The sequence below is a fragment of the Hypanus sabinus genome, unplaced genomic scaffold (genome assembly GCF_030144855.1).
Source record: "Hypanus sabinus isolate sHypSab1 unplaced genomic scaffold, sHypSab1.hap1 scaffold_259, whole genome shotgun sequence".
In the NCBI taxonomy this organism is placed as follows: domain Eukaryota; kingdom Metazoa; phylum Chordata; class Chondrichthyes; order Myliobatiformes; family Dasyatidae; genus Hypanus; species Hypanus sabinus.
The window spans coordinates 85,284-105,769 of NW_026780717.1; the positions used below are offsets into that span (position 1 = coordinate 85,284).

At 45.0% G+C, this 20,486-nt stretch overlaps 2 protein-coding genes across 2 annotated transcripts in view; both read left to right on the plus strand.

Annotated features, from left to right (window-relative positions):
• Positions 1 to 289: 289 nt before the first annotated feature.
• Positions 290 to 20,486, plus strand: part of LOC132388057 (gastrula zinc finger protein XlCGF8.2DB-like) — a 32,640-nt gene continuing 12,443 nt past the window's right edge. Inside the window, exon 1 of the mRNA XM_059960417.1 lies at positions 290 to 307. The gene's annotated coding sequence lies outside the window, so the exon portion shown is untranslated. The remainder of the gene's footprint in view (positions 308 to 20,486) is intronic.
• LOC132388052 (gastrula zinc finger protein XlCGF57.1-like) lies at positions 295 to 7,689 on the plus strand. The gene is made up of 3 exons (XM_059960409.1): positions 295 to 307; positions 3,670 to 3,676; positions 5,510 to 7,689. The coding sequence occupies exons 1-3, from the start codon at positions 295 to 297 to the stop codon at positions 6,807 to 6,809; spliced, it is 1,320 nt and encodes a 439-aa protein (XP_059816392.1). The 3' UTR covers positions 6,810 to 7,689.

A 20,486-nucleotide genomic window follows, 5' to 3' on the forward strand; every position in this document is an offset into this window, starting at 1 on the left:
GTTTTATATCTGCATTTTACTTTGGCATTAGATATACGTTGATATTGAGTATATTGCTTATGGGAGCCGCTTTCTGCGTTAAAACAGCTGCAGATTTTTTCTATACCCATAAAAAAAAATGAGATATGGACATTGAACTGGTGCTTGCAGAAATGTTTAATGGCACCGTGATTACCCATAGGGCCATGCGTTAAGAATTTCAGCGGCGCTGAAGCGCCGATGAACTGCGCAGGCGTCAGGCTGAGGCCGTCCCTGAGTTTCACGCATGCGCGCAGTAAACCGAAGCCTTTGAAAATGTCGGTTCCAGGTAAGAGTGATTCTCCGTGTTTTTATCTTAAACACCGATTTCGGGATAATTCCTCTGAATTTCGGACACCGTGACCAGCAACCCCGGGACAGTCCTGCTCTCTTCCCTCTCTCTCAGCCCCACAATCCGTACACGGACCCCGGGGAGCTCCCGGCTGATGAGGGAATGGGAACCGATGGATCTCTCAGACAGAGCTGAGCTCCAGCTATCTAAATGCAAGGATTAGGAACTCGGAGAAAGGGAACAAAATCTTTTACGTCACCAGTTGAGAAAATCGGCATTAGGACACTTTTCCGCAGATGCTACTTGGCCTGCTGAACTCCTCCAGTATTTTGTATGTGTTGCTTCCTCTACCTCCTCTTGCTCTGGACTATTCTACCGGTGAGAACATGTTTTGTCCCATTCTCTCTGGGTACGTAATGATATCAAACACCTTTGCCCTGGGCAACAAGTAGCTTTCACATCACAAATGTGCCAGACTCCAATGAGACAGACTACTGCCCTTCCCTTCATATTCATTAGGATTTCATTCACTGAGTTCACCACCGTCAGTCATTGGGGGAGGGTTCAGGGGGAATATTTATGTCGAATACAGAAACTAGTAATGCCTGTTTGCATTTTGGTGATTGAAAAGTTACTGGAGTATTTGCAAATGGGAAGAAGTGGAGTGATATTTGGAAATCTGACTTTTTAAAGCGTAATTTAGCAAGGAAATCGCATATGGTCAATGTGCAAAAGCTTTGGTGAGAAAATCCTCCATCTCCTGTTACAGGCCTGCTATATCGGTCGTGTGAGAGTGCAGATGATCTCAATCAAACCCAGAGGAGATCAAAGTTCCTATTGACAGTGATTTGCCAGCTGTGAACATGAATACCTCTCTATATAAAATTCACTGTGCACATCTTGTCACTGGGTAAAAAATGCACAGTGCAAGATATATCTGCATACTGGTTATTACAAATTAGAGGGGAGATTATTACAAATTAGAGGGGTAGTGGAGGGAAGGAGGGGAGACCTCCAGTGTCCCTGATGCCCTCACCTACAAGATGTGCAGCTTGTAACCCAGCACTTCAATGAGCTGCAACTTGAAATGGGTGAATTCCAGGTCATCCAGCAGTTGGAGGAGGTGATAGATATGACACGAAGAGAGGTGAGTTATACCCAAGGTGCAGGACACAGGAAACTCGGTGAGAGTCAGGAAGGGGAATGAGGTTAAATAGCCATCGCAGAGTACTGCAGTAGCCATCCCCCACAACAACAGGTGGACCACTTTAGAAGCTGTTGGGGGGAATTACCTGGCAGAGGAAAGTCAAAAGGCTGATAGGGGATTCGTTAGTTATAGGAACAGAACAAGAGGGGACGAATATCCTAGTGGTAAGGCTTGCTAGTGGTAGTGAGCAGGGGAGGGGGTGATGTGGTTAAAATAAGTTGTAGGGGGAATGGGAGCCAGAATGACAGAACAGATAGTGGAGAGGGTGAATTGAATTGACTTTATTAGATACATACCTCATAAACATGAGGAGTAGAAATATTTACCTTATATCTCCATCTAAATGTGCAATGTGTAATTTATAGTAATTTATAATAGCTAGATTGTGCATTGGACAGTCAATATAACATTAAAATGCAAATGTATCAGTGTGAATTAATCAGTCTGATGGCCTGGTGGAAGATGATGTCCCGGGGACTGTTGCTCCTTTGGCTGTGGTACCGTTTCTTGGATGGTAGCAGCAGGAGCAGTTTGTGGTTGGGGTGAATTGGGCCTGTTGCTCCCTGATATTCGTTGGGCCCTTTTTACACACCTGGCCATGTAAATGTACTGAATCGTGGAAAGTAGATTGTGCAATGTATAATTTCCTTGTTTATATTTAGAGACATTTTTTGGTGTATAAAATGATGAGGGGTATTGAGCGTGTGAGTGGCCAGAGGAGTGTTTTTTCCCCCAGGGTTGAAATGGTTAATGCCACTTTTCCACACTCCCATAGACCCTTTGTCCATCTCCTGAGTAAATTGAGTTTGAAAAATATTTAAGATCTCCCCCATCTGCTTTGTTTCCACACGTGGATTGCCATTCCGGTCTTCCAGAGGACCAACTTTGTGCCTTGCAATCCTTTTGCTCTTAATCTATCTCTAGAATCCCTGAGGATTATCCTTCACCTTTTCTGTGACGGCAACCTCATGCCATCTTTTAGCCATCCTGATTGATTTCTTATGTGTTCTCTTGCATTTCTTATACTCCATAAGAAACTGACTGCCTATCCCTGTTATGCAATTCCATTTTGCGCTTTACCAGGGTCTGAATATCTCTTGCAATCCGAGTTTCCCTACAGTTTCAATCTTTACCTTTTATTCTGACATACCCGCTTTGTACTTTCAAATTTTCGCTCTGAAGGCCTCCCATTTAGCAAGCACACCTTTGCCATAAAGCAGCCTGTCCCAGTCCACAGTTGCCAGATCCTAGTGTTGATTCCAGGTGTTGATCCATGTCCTGAACACATCCACCTTTCCGACGCTGCTCCTTGTATTGAAATATACAGGGCTCAGCATATTCACTGCACCATGCTCAACTTTTTCATTCCTGACTTTGTCTGAGGCCTGAACAACATCTGTCTCCACAACCCCACCACTATCTGTTCTGTTATTCAGACTCCCATTCCCCCTGCAACTTTAGTTTAACCCTCTTTACCCCCACCTCCCACCATGCAGATCTATCACCCCTTTGGCTTTCCTCTCCCAGATCAATAAAAAGGAGGTGCATACCAGGTACAGGCAGATAGGAACAAATGGGGTACTTATGAAATACAGGAAATTCAAGTGAACACTTATGGAAGAAATAAAGGCATGAGGTTTCCCCAGCAGACAAGGTGAAGGAGAATCCTCAGGGATTCTGCAGATATGTTAAGAGCAAAAAGATTGCAAGGGAAAAAAATAATTCTCTGGAAGATCAGAATGGTAATCCATATGAAGGGATAACATAGATTTGGGGAGATTTTTTTTGCATCCGTATTTACTCAGGAGATGAACACAGAGTCTATAGAAGTGAGGCAAAGCCGCATCAACTTCATGGACCCTGTACAGATTACAGAGGTGGAGGGGTTTGCTGTCTTGAGGCAAATTAGTGTGGATCAATCCCCAGGGCCTGACAAGTTGTTCACTAGGACCCTACGGAAGACAAGTGCAGAAGTTATTGGGGCCTTAGCACAGATATTTAAATCATCCTTAGTGACAGGTGAGGTACTGGAGGATTGGAGGACAGACAATGTTGTTCTGCTGTTCAAGAAAGGCTGTAAAAATGAACTAGGAAATTATACGTGGGTGGGCTTGACATCAGAACTGGGAAAGTTATTGGAATGTGGGTGCAGGATCCAGGTATATACTGTAAGTATTTGGATAGGTGTGGACTGATCAAGGATAGACAGCATGGCTCTAGCCAATCTTTCAGAGTCTCTCGAGGAAGTTATCAGGGAAGTGGATGAAGGCAAGGCAGTGGATGTTGTCTACATGGACTTTAGCAAGGCACTTGACAAAGTCTCATATGGGAGGTTGGTCAAGAAGGTTCAGTCACTCAGCATTCGAGATTAGACAGTAAATTGGATGAGACACAGTCTTTGGGAGAAGTCAGAGTGTGGTAGCAGATGGTTGCCTCTCTGACCGGAGGCCTGTGGCTAGTGGTTACCACAGGGATCAGTGCTGGATCTGTTGTTGTTTGTCATCTATATCAGTAATCTGGATGATAGTGTGGTTAACTGAATCAGCAAATTTGTGGATGACAACAAGACTGGGGGTTCAGCGGAGTGCAAGAAGACTATCATGGCTTGCAGTGCCATCTGGACCAGGTGGGAAAATGGTTTTAGAAATGGAAAATGGAATTTAATGCAGTCCAGTGTGAGTTGTTGCACTACCAAGGGAGATCTTTCAGAGTGAATGGTCGGGCACGGAGGAGTGTTGTAGAAGAAAGGGACCAGGGAATACAAGTCCTTAATTCACTGGAAGTGGTATCACAGGTAGATAGGGATGGAAAGAATGATTTCAGCCCATTGCCCTTCATGAACCAAAGTACTGATAACAATAGATGGATGTTCGGTTGACTTCTAGAAGACATTGGTGAGGCCTAATTTGGAGTATTGTGTACAGTTTTGGTCACCTACCTACAGGAAAGTTGTAAAAGAAGTTCAGAGATTTCAGAGAAAATTCACAAGGATGTTGCCATGTCTGGAGGATTTGGGTTAAAGAAAATATTGAACAAATCCGGACTTTATTCCTTGGAATGCAGATGATTGAGGGGAGATTTGATTGTGATAGAGAGGCACAGATAGTGTTAATGCAAGCTGGCTTGTTCCATGAAGATTGGGTGGGACAACAACCAGAGGCCATGGGTTCAGGGTGAAAGGTGAAATGTTAAGGGGAACATGAGGGGAAACTTCTTCACATAGACGGTTATCCGGCTGTGGAATGAGCAGCCAGCACAAGTGGTGCATGTGAGCTCGATTTCAACATTTAAGAGGTTTGTGTTGGTACCTGGATGGCAGAGGTGTGGGAGTGGGCTGTTTAAATAGTTCAGCACAAACTAGATGGCCCAAAGGGCCTGTTTCCATGTTGAAATTTTCTATGATTGTGACAAGAACCTGAAATAATACAAAAATTCACTCTAGCCCCTTTTGACAGCTGTGTGAACCAACCAGTCATATCAGCAGGAATTTTTATGTGGCGTTAAAACTGTGACACTTTAAGTTAATAATACATAAAAGAAGATCCCAGCTGCAAGTCAAGAAAAACTATTTGCGTGCGAGTGTTTCAGTTACTGAGGGGCCAGGAACCCATGCAGCTCAGTGGGAACAGGGAATAATACCAACGGAGATAGTCAAACTGAGCCAGGGCACAGATTGGAGACGGCAGAAATGCCCCATTCTTATAGAGACAGGAAGAGAATCAGAGAATTAATGGTCATTCCAGATACCAGCACTCTGACCAGTCAGGAGATGATTTCTCTGTCCAGCTTGGGTAGAACCTCACTGTAACAGTGTGATACCAGATCAAGCCTTGGCAACTCAAGTAATCTCATCAGAAATGTTGTCCTACACCCATTGATGGAGTTTGTAAATCTTTTTACAGGTTAAAAATGAGAAGGAATTCGTCTTCAGGAAGCTCAAACACGGCACAACAGTTTTGTTGTCTCTGCCTAGATATTTAAGAAGTGGAGCAAGGGATCCAATTGACCACCCTTCCTGCTCAGACTGTGGGGAGGGATCCTCTCGGTCATTTGACCAACTGGCTCGCCTGTAATTTACACAGGAGAAAGGCCTTTCACCTGCTCAGACAGTGGGAATGGATTCACCCGGTCATCGCAACTGAAGGTACATCAGCAAGTTCACACTGGACAAGGCCATTCACCTGTTCTGTGTGTGAGAAGGGATTCAGTCGGTCTTCCCACCTGTGGACACACCAATCAGTTCACACCACACCGGGCAGAGGCTGGTCAACTGCTGAATTTCTGGGAAAAGGATTCACTCAGTCATCTGACCTGATGGCTCACCAGCGAGTTCACACTGGGGAGAAGCCGTTCACCTGCTCAGAGTGTGGGAAAGGATTTACACAGTCATCTACCCTACTGGTACATCAGCGAGTTCACACTGGAGAGAAGCCGTTCACCTGCTCAGTCTGTGAGAAGGGATTCACTCAGTTAGCTACCCTACAGAGACACCAGCGAGTTCGCCCAGCGGAGAAGCCATTCACCTGTTCAGAATGTGGGAAGAGATTTACTCAGTCATCCCACCTACAGAGTCATCAGCGAGTTCACACTGGGGAGAAGCCGTTCACCTGCTCAGTCTGTGAGAAGGGATTCACTCAGTTAGCTACCCTACAGAGACACCAGCGAGTTCACACTGGGGAGAAGCTGTTCACCTGCTCAGTCTGTGAGAAGGGATTCACTCAGTTAGCTACCCTACAGAGTCACCAGCGAGTTCACACTGGGGAGAAGCCGTTCACCTGTTCAGAATGTGGGAAGAGATTTAATCAGTCATCTAACCTACTGGTACACCAGCGAGTTCACACTGGGGAGAAGCCGTTCACCTGCTCAGAGTGTGGGAAAGGATTTACACAGTCATCTGCCCTACTGGTACATCAGCGAGTTCACACTGGGGAGAAGCCGTTCACCTGTTCAGTCTGTGAGAAGGGATTCACTCAGTTAGCTACCCTACTGAAACACCAGCGAGTTCACACTGGGGAGAAGCCGTTCACCTGCTCAGTCTGTGGGAAGGGATTCTCTGACTCTTCCACCCTTCTGATTCATCAGCGAGTTCACACTGGGGAGAGGCCGTTCAGCTGCTCCGAATGTGGGAAGGGATTCACTCAGTCATCCCACCTACGGAGTCACCAGCGAGTTCACTCCGAGGCGAAGCCATTCACCTGCTCAATTTGTGGAAAGGGATTCACTCAGTCATCTACCCTGCTGGTACATCAGCAAGTTCACACTGGGGAGAAGCCGTTCACCTGCTCAGTCTGAGGGAAGGGATTCACTAATTTATCCAGCCTTCAGAGACATCAGCGAGTTCACACTAGAGAAAGGCCATTCACCTGCTGAGAATGTGGGAAAGGATTCACTCAGTCATCCCACCTACTGGCACACCATCAGTTCACAATGGGGAGTGGCCATTGTTATGAATCTCTAGGTTTTGTTTGCTGTGGAGAGAGAGAGAGAGAGAGAGAGAGATTAAGAAGGCAAATGTGTCTGACTTGCAGCTTGTTTACATCGCGTGCAGCTTGTTTAGTTTTAACCGAGGACACAGACAGATAGAGACAAAGGAGGAAAAATGGAAGAATTGAAACCAGGGAACTAGTGGCCAAGGGTCACTGTTTGGAACCTTCCTTCGCCCACAAGGGTGGACAAATTATCGATTCACCATACATCGAATGTGTGGTTGTCATCTCATTTGATCCATAGCAGAGGATCTGATTTGGGGTATCCTGTGGAGACCACTTATGTGTTAACCCTTGCCTGGCTGTGGTGTGGTAGTTCACTTGAAGATGATACCCCTTATGACAAGTCACTTCGGGTGATAATTAGTATGTGGATTTGGAAGGATGACAGATAAAATCTACAGCGACTGTTGGTCTCGTTTTACCACCATGGAACCTGTGGAATATGACATAATGGCCTTCTCTCAACATTTACCCTGGATTACAAATATCTCTCTCTCATCACTTATTCTGTAGTTGAACTGAACTTTCATACTTTACCATCTCAAGACTCCAAGCCTTGTTTCCCCCGAGCTCAATAGTTTGGGAGTTTTATTTCTACAGATTTATACACATAACACTCATGAGGAAATCTGTAGATGCTGGAAATTCAAACAACACACACAAAATGCTTGTGGAACCCAGCAAGCGAGGCAGTATCTATAAGAAGAAGAAATGTCGATGTTTCAGGCTGAGACCCTTCGTCAGGATTAACTGAAAGGAAAGATACAAAGAGATTTGAAAGTAGTGGGGGGAGGGTGAAATGCGAAATGATAGGAGACAGGAGTTGGTGGGATGAAGCTAAGAACTGGAAAGGTGATTGGCGAACGTGATACAGAGCTGGAGATGGGAAAGAATCATTGGACAGGAGGCCTCAGGAGAAAGTAAGGTGCGGGGGAAGCACCAGAGAGACATGGAAAACAGGCAAACAATTAAATATGTCAGTGATGGGGTAAGAAGTGGAAGAGGGGCATTAACGGAAGTTAGAGAAGTCAATGTTCATCCCATCAGGTTGGAGGCTACCCAGCTGGTATATAAGGTGTTATTCCTCCAACCTGTGTTTGGATTAATTTTGACAGTAGAGGAGGCCATGGATAGACATATCAGAATGGGAATGGGATGTGGAAATAAAATGTATGGCCACTGGGAGTAGTCTGTTGCTGCTGGTTCTTTTTTAAAGCGTTATGGTTTGTAACAAAATGGGGCCTGCGTCTGGGATATGAACAAATTTAAGGATTGATTTAATATCGATTTCATTGGATAAATCCCTTTTGATTTATTTGTGTGTGGAAAATCTGCAGCAATGGATGTTGATAGATATCTGGAAGTGTGAACCTCTCAGGCATTAGAAGACACCAGAAGGATTGAGTTATTGAGTATTGCTAAAGTGTTAATATTTGCTAAGGTGAAATTGACAATGAGGAGGGCACAGATGCAGAGGGTAATAGCTGAACATTATGTATCTGAGGGGGTGTTTAAAGTGGAGGAGTTGGAGGTGTTTCCTGAACGTAAACCTAGTGAGCTTGAGCTCCAGTACAAGTGAGAAAAATTAAAGATGGAGGCAGAGGCAATTTCAGGCTGGAGAGACAGAAAAGCAGTAAGAAAATACTCTTACTAAGTGTAATTAAGGGGAAGGCTGAGCAAGCCTATTCTGCTTTGACAGCGCTGAAGCAGCTTATTATTTATTTATTTATGCTTCCCCAATCATCGCCACTGGGCTATAAATGTGCAGGAGCTGTGTGTGGTTCAGTGCTTTGCTCAAGGACACACAAGCTGCCTTGGCTGAGGCTCAAACTCATGACTTTCAGATTGCTAGTTCAACACCTTAACCACATGGTCACGCACCACATATTATGACATAGTGAAACAGGCTGTGCTCAAAGCTTATGAGTTGGTCCCAGAAGCAGACAGGCAAAAGTTTAGAAATTTGAAGAAAACTGTGAACCAGACATACAGAATTTGCTTACGAGAAATTTGTGTGTTTTGACCGCTGGTGCACATCTGAACATGTAAATGATGATTTTAACAGCTTGAAAGAGTTGGTTTTAATTGAAGAATTCAGAAGGTGTGTCCCTGATGACAGAAAGATGTATTTAGATGGAAATGATGCTGCCACTATGGAGGAATCTGCTGGATTAGCAGATCAGTTTGCTTTAACTCATAAAGTTATGTTTACCCTGAATAAGAGTTTCCAAAAGGTACTTGTCAAGTTGTGGGTAAACCTAAAGAGCTCACCCCAGTGGCCTGTACCTGCATTCAGTGAACCCTTTTTCCAAAGTTATAGTGGATTGTGTTGGCCCATTGCCAAAGACCAAAGCTGGCCATCAGTATCTGCTAACTATTTTGTGTACCACATCCAGATTCCCAGAGGCAATACCTCTCATACATATTAAAGCTAAAACTGTGGCGAAGGCTCTCACCAAGATTTTCACATTATTCGATTTGCCTAAAGAAATCCAGTCTGATCAAGGATGTAATTTTACATTTGGATTATTCCAGCAGGTAGAACTGGGAGCAAAACAAATTGCATCACCTGCATACCATACAGAATCACAAGGGGCTTGAGAAAGATTTCATTCTACCCTCAAAACAATGATTAAGACATATTGTGTTGAAAATGGAAAAGACTGGGATGAAGGAATACATTTGCTTTTGTCCACAGAAAGAGAGTCAGTACAGGAATCACTGGGCTTTACTCCATTTGAACTTGTATTTGGTCGCAGAGTGACCTTTGACCTTGTTAAAAGAAACAGTGGATTGATGTTAACTCGTTAGACTATATTTTGAAGTTCAAAAATAAACTACACCAAACCTGTAATCCAGTGAGACAAAACTTAAAGATTTCTCAAAACAAAATGAAGTGTTGGTTTGATAACAGGGCTCGCGAAAGAAAATACCAGGTGGGAGATAAGGTACTTGCCTTATGTTGACGAATCCACTTCAGGCGAAATTCAATAGACCATATGAAATAGTCTCCCAAATTAATGATGTGAATTATGTTATTAAAACACCCAACTGACGGTGAACTAACACAGGTGGTACACATAAATATGATAAAACCTTTTTTGAACAAGTAGGTACCATCTGTGTGTGTTGTTGTCAAAACAAATGAAACTGGCAACCCTGAGAATGAAACAATTGACTTGTCTGAGACTTTTTACAAGCCAAACATGGTCCCAGTTAGGCTAATGAACTCGGTTGTTCCAGAAAACATTGCTAACAGGTTGTCTCATCTGCAGCCAAAGCAACAACAACTTGCTTGTCCGAGAAAATCTTATGGCGGTGCTTTGGAAGGATAGATTAGAGAGCTCTTCTAGGGAGGCCATTTGGGTGGAATTGAAGAATGGGAAAGGTGCAGTAACACTGATAGGAGTGTATTATAGGCCACCTAATGGGGCGCGTGAGTTGGAAGAGCAAATGTGTAAGGAGATAGCAGATATTTGTAGTAAACACAATGTGGTGATTGTGGAAGATTTTAATTTTCCACACGTAGACTGGGAAGCTCATTCTGTAAAAGGGCTGGATGGTTTAGAGTTTGTGAAATGTGTGCAGGATAGTTTTTTGCAACAATACATAGAAGTACTGACTAGAGATGGGGCAGTGTTGGATCTCCTGTTAGGGAATGCGATAGGTCAGCTGACAGATGTATGTGTTGGGGAGCACTTCGGGTCCATTGATCACAATAGCATTAGCTTCAATATAATTATGGAGAAGGACAGAACTGGACCTAGAGTTGAGATTTTTGATTGGAGAAAGCCTAACTTTGAGGGGATGCGAAGGGATTTAGAGAGAGTGGATTGGGTCAAGTTGTTTTATGGGAAGGATGTAATAGAGAAATGGAGGTCATTTAAGGGTGAAATTATGAGGGTACAGAATCTTTATGTTCCTGTTAGGGTGAAAGGAAAGGTTAAAGGTTTGAGAGCACCATGGTTTTCAAGGGATATTAGAAATTTGGTTCAGAAAAAGAAGGATGTCTACAATAGATAAAGGCAGCATGGAGTAAAGGAATTGCTCGAGGAATATAAAGAATGTAAAAGGAATCTTAAGAAAGAGATTAGAAAAGCTAAAAGAAGATACAAGGTTGGTTTGGCAAATAAGGTGAAAGTAAATCTGAAAGGTTTCTACAGTTATATTAAAAGCAAGAGGATAGTGAGGGATAAAATTGACCCCTTAGAGAATCAGAGTGGTCAGCTATGTGTGGAACCGAAGGAGATGGGAGAGATTTTGAATGATTTCTTCTCTTCGGTATTCACTAAGGAGAAGGATATTGAATTGTCTAAGGTGTGGGAAACAAGTAAGGAAGTTATGGAACCTATGACAATTAAAGAGGTGGAGGTACCGGCGCTTTTAAGAAATTTAAAAGTGGATAGATCTCCGGGTCCTGACAGGATATTCCCCAGGACCTAGAGGGAAGTTTGTGTAGAAATAGCAGGAGCTCTGACGGAGATCTTTAATATGTCATTAGAAACGGGGATTGTGCCGGAGGATTGGCGTATTGCTCATGTGGTTCCATTGTTTAAAAAGGGTTCTAGAAGGAAGCCTAGCAATTATAGACCTGTCAGTTTGACATCAGTGGTGGGTAAATTAATGGAAAGTATTCTTAGAGATAGTATTTATAATTATCTGGATAGACGGGATCTGATTAGAAGTAGCCAGCATGGATTTGTGCGTGGAAGGTCATGTTTGACAAACCTTATTGAATTTTTTGAAGAAGTTACGAGGGTAAGGCAGTGGATGTAGTCTATATGGACTTCAGCAAAGCCTTTGACAAAGTTCCACATGGAAGGTTAGTTAAGAATGTTCAGTCGTTAGGTATTAATGCTGGAGTAATAAAATGGATTCAACAGTGGCTAGATGGGAGATGCCAGAGAGTAGTGGTGGATAATTGTTTATCGGGATGGAGGCCGGTGACTAGCGGGGTGCCTCAGGGATCTGTTTTGGGCCCAATGTTGTTTGTGATATACATAAATGATCTGGATGATGGGGTGGTAAATTGGATTAGTAAGTATGCCGATGATACTAAGGTAGGAGGTGTTGTGGATAATGAGGTGGATTTTCAAAGCTTGCAGGGAAATTTATGCCGGTTAGAAGAATGGGCTGAACGTTGGCAGATGGAGTTTAATGCTGAGAAGTGAGAGATTCTACATTTTGGCAGGAATAATCCAAATAGAACATACAGAGTAAATGGTAGGACATTGAGGAATGCAGAGGAACAGGGAGATCTAGGAATAACTGTGCATAGTTCCCTGAAAGTGGAGTCTCATGCAGATAGGGTGGTGAAGAGGGCTTTTGGAACGCGGGCCTTTATAAATCAAAGCATTGAGTACAGAAGTTGGGATGTAATGTTAAAATTGTACAAGGCATTGGTAAGGCCAAATTTGGAATATTGTGTACAGTTCTGGTCACCGAATTATAGGAAAGATATCAATAAATTAGAGAGAGTGCAGAGACGATTTTCTAGGATGTTACCTGGGTTTCAGCAATTAAGTTACAGAGAAAGATTGAACAAGTTAGGTCTCTATTCATTGGAGCGTAGAAGGTTGAGGGGGGATTTGATCGAGGTATTTAAAATTTTGAGAGGGATAGATAGAGTTGACGTGAACAGGCTGTTTCCATTGAGAGTAGGGGAGATTCAAACTAGAGGACATGATTTGAGAGTTAGGGGGCAGAAGTTTAAGGGAAACACCAGGGGGTATTTCTTTACTCAAAGAGTGATAGCTGTGTGGAATGAGCTTCCTGTAGGAGTAGTAGAGGCCAGTTCAGTTGTGTCATTTAAGGTAAAATTGGATAGGTATATGGACAGGAAAGGAGTGGAGGGTTATGGGCTGAGTGCGGGTAGGTGGGACTAGGTGAGATTAAGGGTTCGGCACGGACTAGGAGGGCCAAGATGGCCTGTTTCCGTGCTGTGATTGTTAAATGGTTTATATGGTTAACAGCGGAAGGAATTATTTCTGAAGTTTAAAGATTTATTTCCCTTTGTTCCCAAGCAAACCACGGTCGTAGTACATGACGTAGATGTTGGTCAAGCTAAACTGATTAAACAACACCCAAATTGCATGAACGTAGAAAAGTGTAAATTGGCTGACCAGGGAATTGAGTATATGCTGGAGAATGGTATTATTAGGCCTTCAAAATGAGATTGGAGTCACCCTGCATTATTGTGCCCATACCTGATGGTAGTGTTAGATTTTGCACTGATTATAGAAAGGTAAATACAGTAACAAAAACAGATGCCTATCCTATCCCTAGAGTGGATGATTGCATCGATAAGGCTGGAAAAGCTAATTTCTTACAACGATTGATCTGTTGAAAGGGTATTGGTGTGTTCCATTGATGGACAGAGGTAGAGAAATTTCTGCATTTGTGACACCATCTGGGTTGTATGAATACAATGTTTTGCCTTTTGGAAGGAAAAATGCTCCAGGAACATCCCAGAGAATGACTGATTTTGTAATTCGAGGGTTAGAACACACAGATACCTATATTGATGACTTAGTTACAGGGAGTGGCACTTGGGAAGAGCATATCTCTGCAGTAGAAAAGCTATTTGATAGGCTTTCCTAGGACAACCTTACAGTTAACTTGGCTAAGAGTGAATTTGGCCATGCCAGTGTGACCTGTCTTGGCTTTGTTGTCGGTCAAAGCAAGTTGGCTCCTGTTCGGGCAAAAGTCCAGACAATTTCTCCAGTTCCTATTCTGACTGCTGAGAAGGCACTTAGAAGGTTTCTGGGAATGGATAGATATTATCGTAAGAACTCTGCTGCGATTGCTCTTCCTCTGACCAATCTCCTGAAGAAGCGTGAAAAGTTTGTTTGGACCGACCCTTGTCAGAAGGCATTTGATTGATTGTTATCAGTATTTGAGATGAGGCCAATCAATGTACTGTTGTCAGCAAAATTGAATTAGCAGATTGGAGCTGTGGGTGGCAACATGGGTGCACAAAGAGTAAAGGAGTAAAGGAGGGGTCCAAAGTGACAACCCTGTGGGGTATGTGTGCTGAGGGTCAGAGAGACAAAGGAGATGGAGCCCACTCTTACTACCTGCCGGAGATCTGACAGGAAGTCCAGGATCCAGCTACACAAGGCAGGGTGAAGGTCTCTGAGCTCCTTGTCGATACTTCGCGCCTTCGTATGGCTACTGCTCTGCCCATGACTGCAAGGAACGGCAGAGAACTTTGGAGAGCAGAGAACATCAGAGAAACAAGCCTCCACTCCATGGACTCTTCCTACATTTCCACTCCCTCGGAAAAGCAGGCCATGTACACAAATAACCTCATAACCTGGACATTCTTGCTGCAAGCCCGCTCCCCCATCGGGGAAGAGATACAAAACCCTTAAAGTGCGTAACACCAGGCTGAAGTATGGCTTCCTGTCTACAGCTATAAGCCAAATGAATGATAAAATGGACTCAACCTCACAATGTAACTGGACGTGACCCTGCACCATTTGTCTATCTGCACTGCACTTTCTCTGCAGCCATAATGCTTTGTTACAGTGATTATTTTGTTGTATATCAGCTCAATGTACTGTTGGAATGTATCCATCTGTGTGGATGGTACGTCAGGCAAGATTTTCACTGTAGCTCAGTACATGATGATAATAAACAAATTTCCCATTTTAATTGTGTGGAAATATTAAACAGACTGAGCTTCTGCTCTGAAAGCTCAGAAGGAAACTGAACTGTTGTCATTTCTGAGGAATGCAAATATATGGAAAATGCTTCAATCTCACATCACGATCTGTGGTACCTGGGATCAGGGTGGTGGGTCTCCCATCAGAATCCGGTTTAATAGCACCGACATGTGTCATGAAATTCGTTGTCCCTGCGGCAGCAGTAGAAAATAATTCAGAACAATAGATTTTAACAATTGTGATTTAAAATATGAATATACATATATATAGTACAAAAATGGAAAAAAATGCAATAAGCTATTTTAATTGTGTGGAGCAATTTGACTGACTGGGTGTTGCTTTGGAAATTCTGAAGTGAAGCTGAACTAAACTTTACACATTTATGAGAAGCGCAGATAAATACAAAAGGCTAAATTCTCACATAAACGGGTCAGACACCCAGAAACATTGGCTGCACTTCAGCACCACAAAACAGTGGAATGAAACAACAGAAAGTGTTGCAGAGAAATAAACATTGTCCACCCACAACGAGAGGACGTGACAGATCCGGATCTCACTGACTTGTCTGAACGGGTGAAAGGTGAAGCTACACGTACACGTAGAACAGTGACCCGCAGATGCTGCAGATCTGCGGAACAACATGAACAGGAAACGGGATCAGTTGACGGGTGGAGGGACTCCCTCCTGAACCGGTGGCTCTGCTCCTCGCCCCTCACACGCTGCCAAACCCATCCACCGCATTCCCCACATTATTCCATATTTACCCCAGATACATGATTATTTTTCCACATCATATCTTCCCCGATCCTTTTCCCTCCATCTCCAGGTCACAGAGTCACTGGTTCAATTCCCAACCAGGTCCAAAACATAATTCAGACCCAAACAGGAAATGTTCACGTTTCATTTAAATCAGTTCTATGTTTATAAACTCTAATTTCTATTTACATTCCTCCAGAGCCTTGCTGGACAGGAACTCTGAAACATCAAGTGAGAAACAGCAGGAAGAGGCCATTCAGCCCCTCTAACCATCAGCAAGGTGGCGGCTGCTCTCCAATCTCAGCCACACGTTCCTGCCCAGTCCTCATTTCCTCCACCCCTTCGGTCTCCACACATGAGTCAGCCTCTGTTTTACGTGGGGACGATCACTGAATCTTCACTGCCCTCTGTGGTGGGGATTTACAGACATTCACCACCCTCGGAGTGGAGACATTTCCCCTCATTTCAGTCCCGGGTAGTCCACCCCTGTTTCAGAGACTGTGATCCCTGGTTCAACCGGTAATGATGTTGTGCATTTCAGTGTTCACTTCTCAGTCCTCGATTCTCCAATTGAAAGGGGTATTACATTTCATTTTTCTTCATATGATGACCCACCACTCCAGGGATCAGTCTGGTGAATCTTCATTGCACTCTCTATAATAAATACTCTCTAACCACTTTGTTAATCCTCTATGGAATTAATTTCCATCTTCTGCAGCCTCGTGTTGCCCCAACCACTCACCTCCCACCCCTGTCACTATTTCCACCTTCCCACCTCCCCCTCACCTGGATCCACCTCTCACTCCCTGGCTCTTGCCCCATCCCCACCCCTCACCTCTTTTCTCTGACTATTTCCCGTCCACTCTCAGTCCAGAGGGAGGGTCTCGGCCCGAAATGTTGACGGTCCATTTCCCTCCACAGATGCTGCCCGACCCGCTGATTTCCTCCGGCAGTTTGTTCTTTGGTCTGTATAACCCGTGTCAGTATGGGGAGCGGGATTTTACACCATATTCCAGGTACAATCTCAACAAAGCACAAATAATTGTCACTTTGCCCGGACCATCGGCCCCGCTTGCAGGGCTGGTGTCCCCAATGTGGTGAATCCTTCTACTCGGCACCACCGTGGGCTCAGACATTTCCACAGATGAGCCCCTCCTGTCCCCAACGGGACAAACATCCTGTCCGCCCCTCTCTCACCATCTTCATCCTTTCAATAAAATCCCTCCCTCCCTCCCTCCCCGGGGAACCGGCATCGAACCGACGGGCCGAGCGGTCTCCTCCGACCTCTCAGCGATACATCAGACTCCGGCCGCAGGAGACGCTTCACAAACGCCCCAACTTCCCTCGGAGGGAAATGGAAATAAATCAGAAAGCGGACATTTACTTTGAGGTTTTCTCCGCTCTGAGGAGGCGGTCGGCGCTCGAGTGGGAGACGGACTCAGCGGGGTAACGCCCACTCGGCTTGTCCGCCTCCGCCACTGGTTGTAACCAGTGATTGACATCGCTTCGCACCAATGGGAATAGCGTAGCTCCTGAATCCTCTGTTGACAGCGGTGGGGGAGGGGCTGGTCACGTGATTATTAGCCCAGCCGTTAAACCGATAAAGCTCGAGCACAGCAGCGCGTGGGTGACGTAAGACACCGCGCACGTGAGGGCAGATCCCGGTGTGGGGAGCCCGTGTGTGACGTCAGGCGCGTGGGAACTGTGTCTGACGTCACCTGTGGGAGAGCGCTGGCATTTAAAAGCACCTTAATGGACTTTTCAGTGGGACAACAACATTAATGACGGGTTTCATCACTGAATCCAGTGTTGTGGGATGTAAAGTCCCCTGTTATGTGTCCGGCTGTGCCGTGTTGTTGGTGGAGTGGGCAGCGTGGTGTTTGTCTCGATTCGGGTCACAACACCAGAATTGCCAGCGGGGTCCACACACATATTAGTCAACAGAATACACTGTGTGTATTCTCAAGTGAGGAGTCTGTGTGGAGATGCAGCTTCCCTGGAGGTGGACGAAAGAGGACACACCAACAGGTGGAACCAGCTGCGGGAAGACATGATTTTTCAGGTCTGATGACGAGCTGAATGTACCACAACCTTCAGACTGAATCAGAAAACCATTCTGAGGGTATTTGAAACGTCAGAAGCAGAGGAGATGTGATCCTATGTCTCCATCAGACCTCAGTGAGATGGTTCCAGTTATAACGTGCAGGGATGAAAGCACAGTGTTTGGGGTCTGATTTAATCACTGATTCTGACACAGTGAGAGGGTTAGTTTTGCTGTAAGGAAGCAACATTAATGCAAGAAGACACAGGAACTTCATCAGTTGCCAGTTGTTTAGCAGAAGTGACCAATCTCTATGCTACTTTGACAGAAACAGATATTCCCAGAGGTGAGAAAGGGGTGCAGTCTGGTTTATTTCAGGTTGGAGAGGGGTGTGGAGTTTTGAAATCAATGCCTTGCGGTGCCACCATCGGTAATTTAGCATGTCCGGAGGGGTGGATCACACAGCACGGAAACAGGCCTTTGGCCGGCCATACCTGTTCTGACCATCCACTCACTGTCTACACGGGTCCCATTCATCAGCACTTGGTTCACAGCCGACTGTATCTCGGCAGTTTCAATGCTCATCCTCTTCGTAAATGTTGTGAAGGGACCACCACCTCGGGCAGTGAGTTCCAGATTTCAGCTACCCTGGTGACATCGGCTCCTCCGCTGTTGTGCGGGGTAGGGTTGTTTCCTTTGGGGGGGTGGGGGGCTCGATGTTATTGTTCCCTTTTGTCCAGAGGGGTGGGGTTTGTAGATTGATGATCGGGATGCCGTTCTTTTTTTAAGCTGGGGTTGGAGTGGGAGTTTGATTTTTCTCTCTGAACGACTTTTATGCTGGGACTCACAAACACGACAGCTCGTTAGTGCCGCTGTATCTGTCAGTTCACCAGCGCTTGAATGTCGCCGATCCTTGAATGTGGAGGCGGAGATGCTGGAGAAGACAGCGCCCCACTCGCTACAAGGAGAGCCCGAACACGTGTCCATGTCCGTGATCTGATTGGATACATCGCCATGACGTTCCGAGCAGTGAGATATCATTCCCTGGATCTCATTTTGGAAGGGATTCAGTCGGCCATCGCAGATTCACCAACAGCTTCGCACTGGGAAGCGGCCGTTCACCTGCTCCGTGTGTGCGAAGAGACTCATTCAGTTAACCCACCTTGTGATGCTCCGGTGAGTTCACAATAAATAGAGGCCACATTTCTGTCCGGAGTGAGCAAAGAGTTTTACTCAATCATCCCAGCTGCTGCAACAGCAGCAACTTCACATCAGGGAGGAAGTTCAAATCAGCTCCGTGTTAAATGTTTAACCATCACGGTGACTGAAGGCAGCTGCAGGTTCATGAGGGACTGTCACTGTCAGATTCTGCAGTTCTTGCGGCTGCTCATCGCACCCAGGACTGAACCCTGGTCACTGAGCATTGGAGGAGTCGGTTCTGCTGATGTTAGCCTTAAACTAGACTGGTGTTTAATATTGTGGAGCTGTGAAAGATAAATCAGCTCTGTATCAAATCCCGTGTCTCAGGTTCTTATCGTCTCTAACACACTCACAATGTACACTAGAGTGGCCACTCTGTCCATCTGGTCCCTGACCATGTTTCTGTTCCATATCAGTATATTAAAATCTACCCCTGGCGTTCCCCTCTCACTCTCCCTGTGATGACAGGTTACAACTAGTCACCGCTCCGTGGGATAGGAGATTTCTCTTGAATTTCAGAGAATCATAGAAATCTACAACACATTACAGACGCTTTGGCCCACAATGTTGCGCCGACCATGTAACTTACACTAGAAACTGCTTTAAAATTACCCTACCGCATAGCCACTTATTTTCCTAAGCTCCGTGTACCTATCTAAGAGACTCTTAAAATACTCTATTGTATTCGCTTCTGCCACCATCGCTGGCAATGCATTCTACACAAACACACCACTCTTTGCTTTAAAACCTTAGCTCTGACATCTCCTCTGTACCTACTTCCAAGCAGCTTAAACCTATTCCCCCTCGTGTTAGCCGTTTCTGCCCTGGGAAAAAGCCTCTGGCTATCCACACGACCAATGCCTCTCATCATCTTAGACACCTGCATGAATTTCCTGCATGATTTTCTCCGGGCTGAACAAGACGATGAGCTCACTGTGGTTGTGACGTTGTTCAGGGCTCCGGACGAAGTTGGTTAAACTCCTTCTTCTCCGCTCTTTTCAATGTTTTGTGTCATTTTCACCTATTTTAAAGGACTGTGCTTCAGACAGCCGGGTTGTTGCAATTGTTATGTACCAGCAGCAATAGATCACTAACGGAGTCAGGTTTCGATGTTAAAACCACTCTCTTCATTAGTATCTACTCCAAATCTAAAAGATTGAACGAAATAAACAGCAATTAACGGTGTTGTACGTATTCCAAACTATCAAACTTGGGAAACAATGCTTAAAGTCTTAAGATGGTAAAGTGGGAAAGTTCAGTAATCTACGGAACAAGTGAGTGAGAGGAGAGATTTGTAAATCCACACGAAGATGTAGAGAGAAGGCAATTACGAAGAATTCCACACACATTCCACGCTGGGTGAACGGAATAACAGTGGCCGAAGATCTTATCCGTCGATTAGTTCCGAAATACACTTAGAAATATCACCAGGTGACAGTCACAAGAATATCGTCTTCGGGTGGTTACCACAAAACACCCCGATTCCGGGTAAGGGAAATCCACACATATGGATGATACGAAGTGACAGTCACACATCCGTTGTGCACTGCGTGCCGATGATCAACCCAATCTTTTGGGCATAGCAGTGACAAGCTGAAGTCTCTCTCACTCTTCCTCTCTTCGTCTCCCTCTATCTCTCTCTCCCCCCTCCCTCTCCTCCCCCCTCTGTCTCTCTGTCTCTGCTGCAGCGCCTGTGTGACGTCACAGACCCGCCTCACTCAGGCACTCAAAGCGACACTCACAGTAAACGAACCTGCGGTCTCGTAACACAACGCACCTCTAAAGTCTGACAGCAGACTAGCGAGTGAATCTTCGA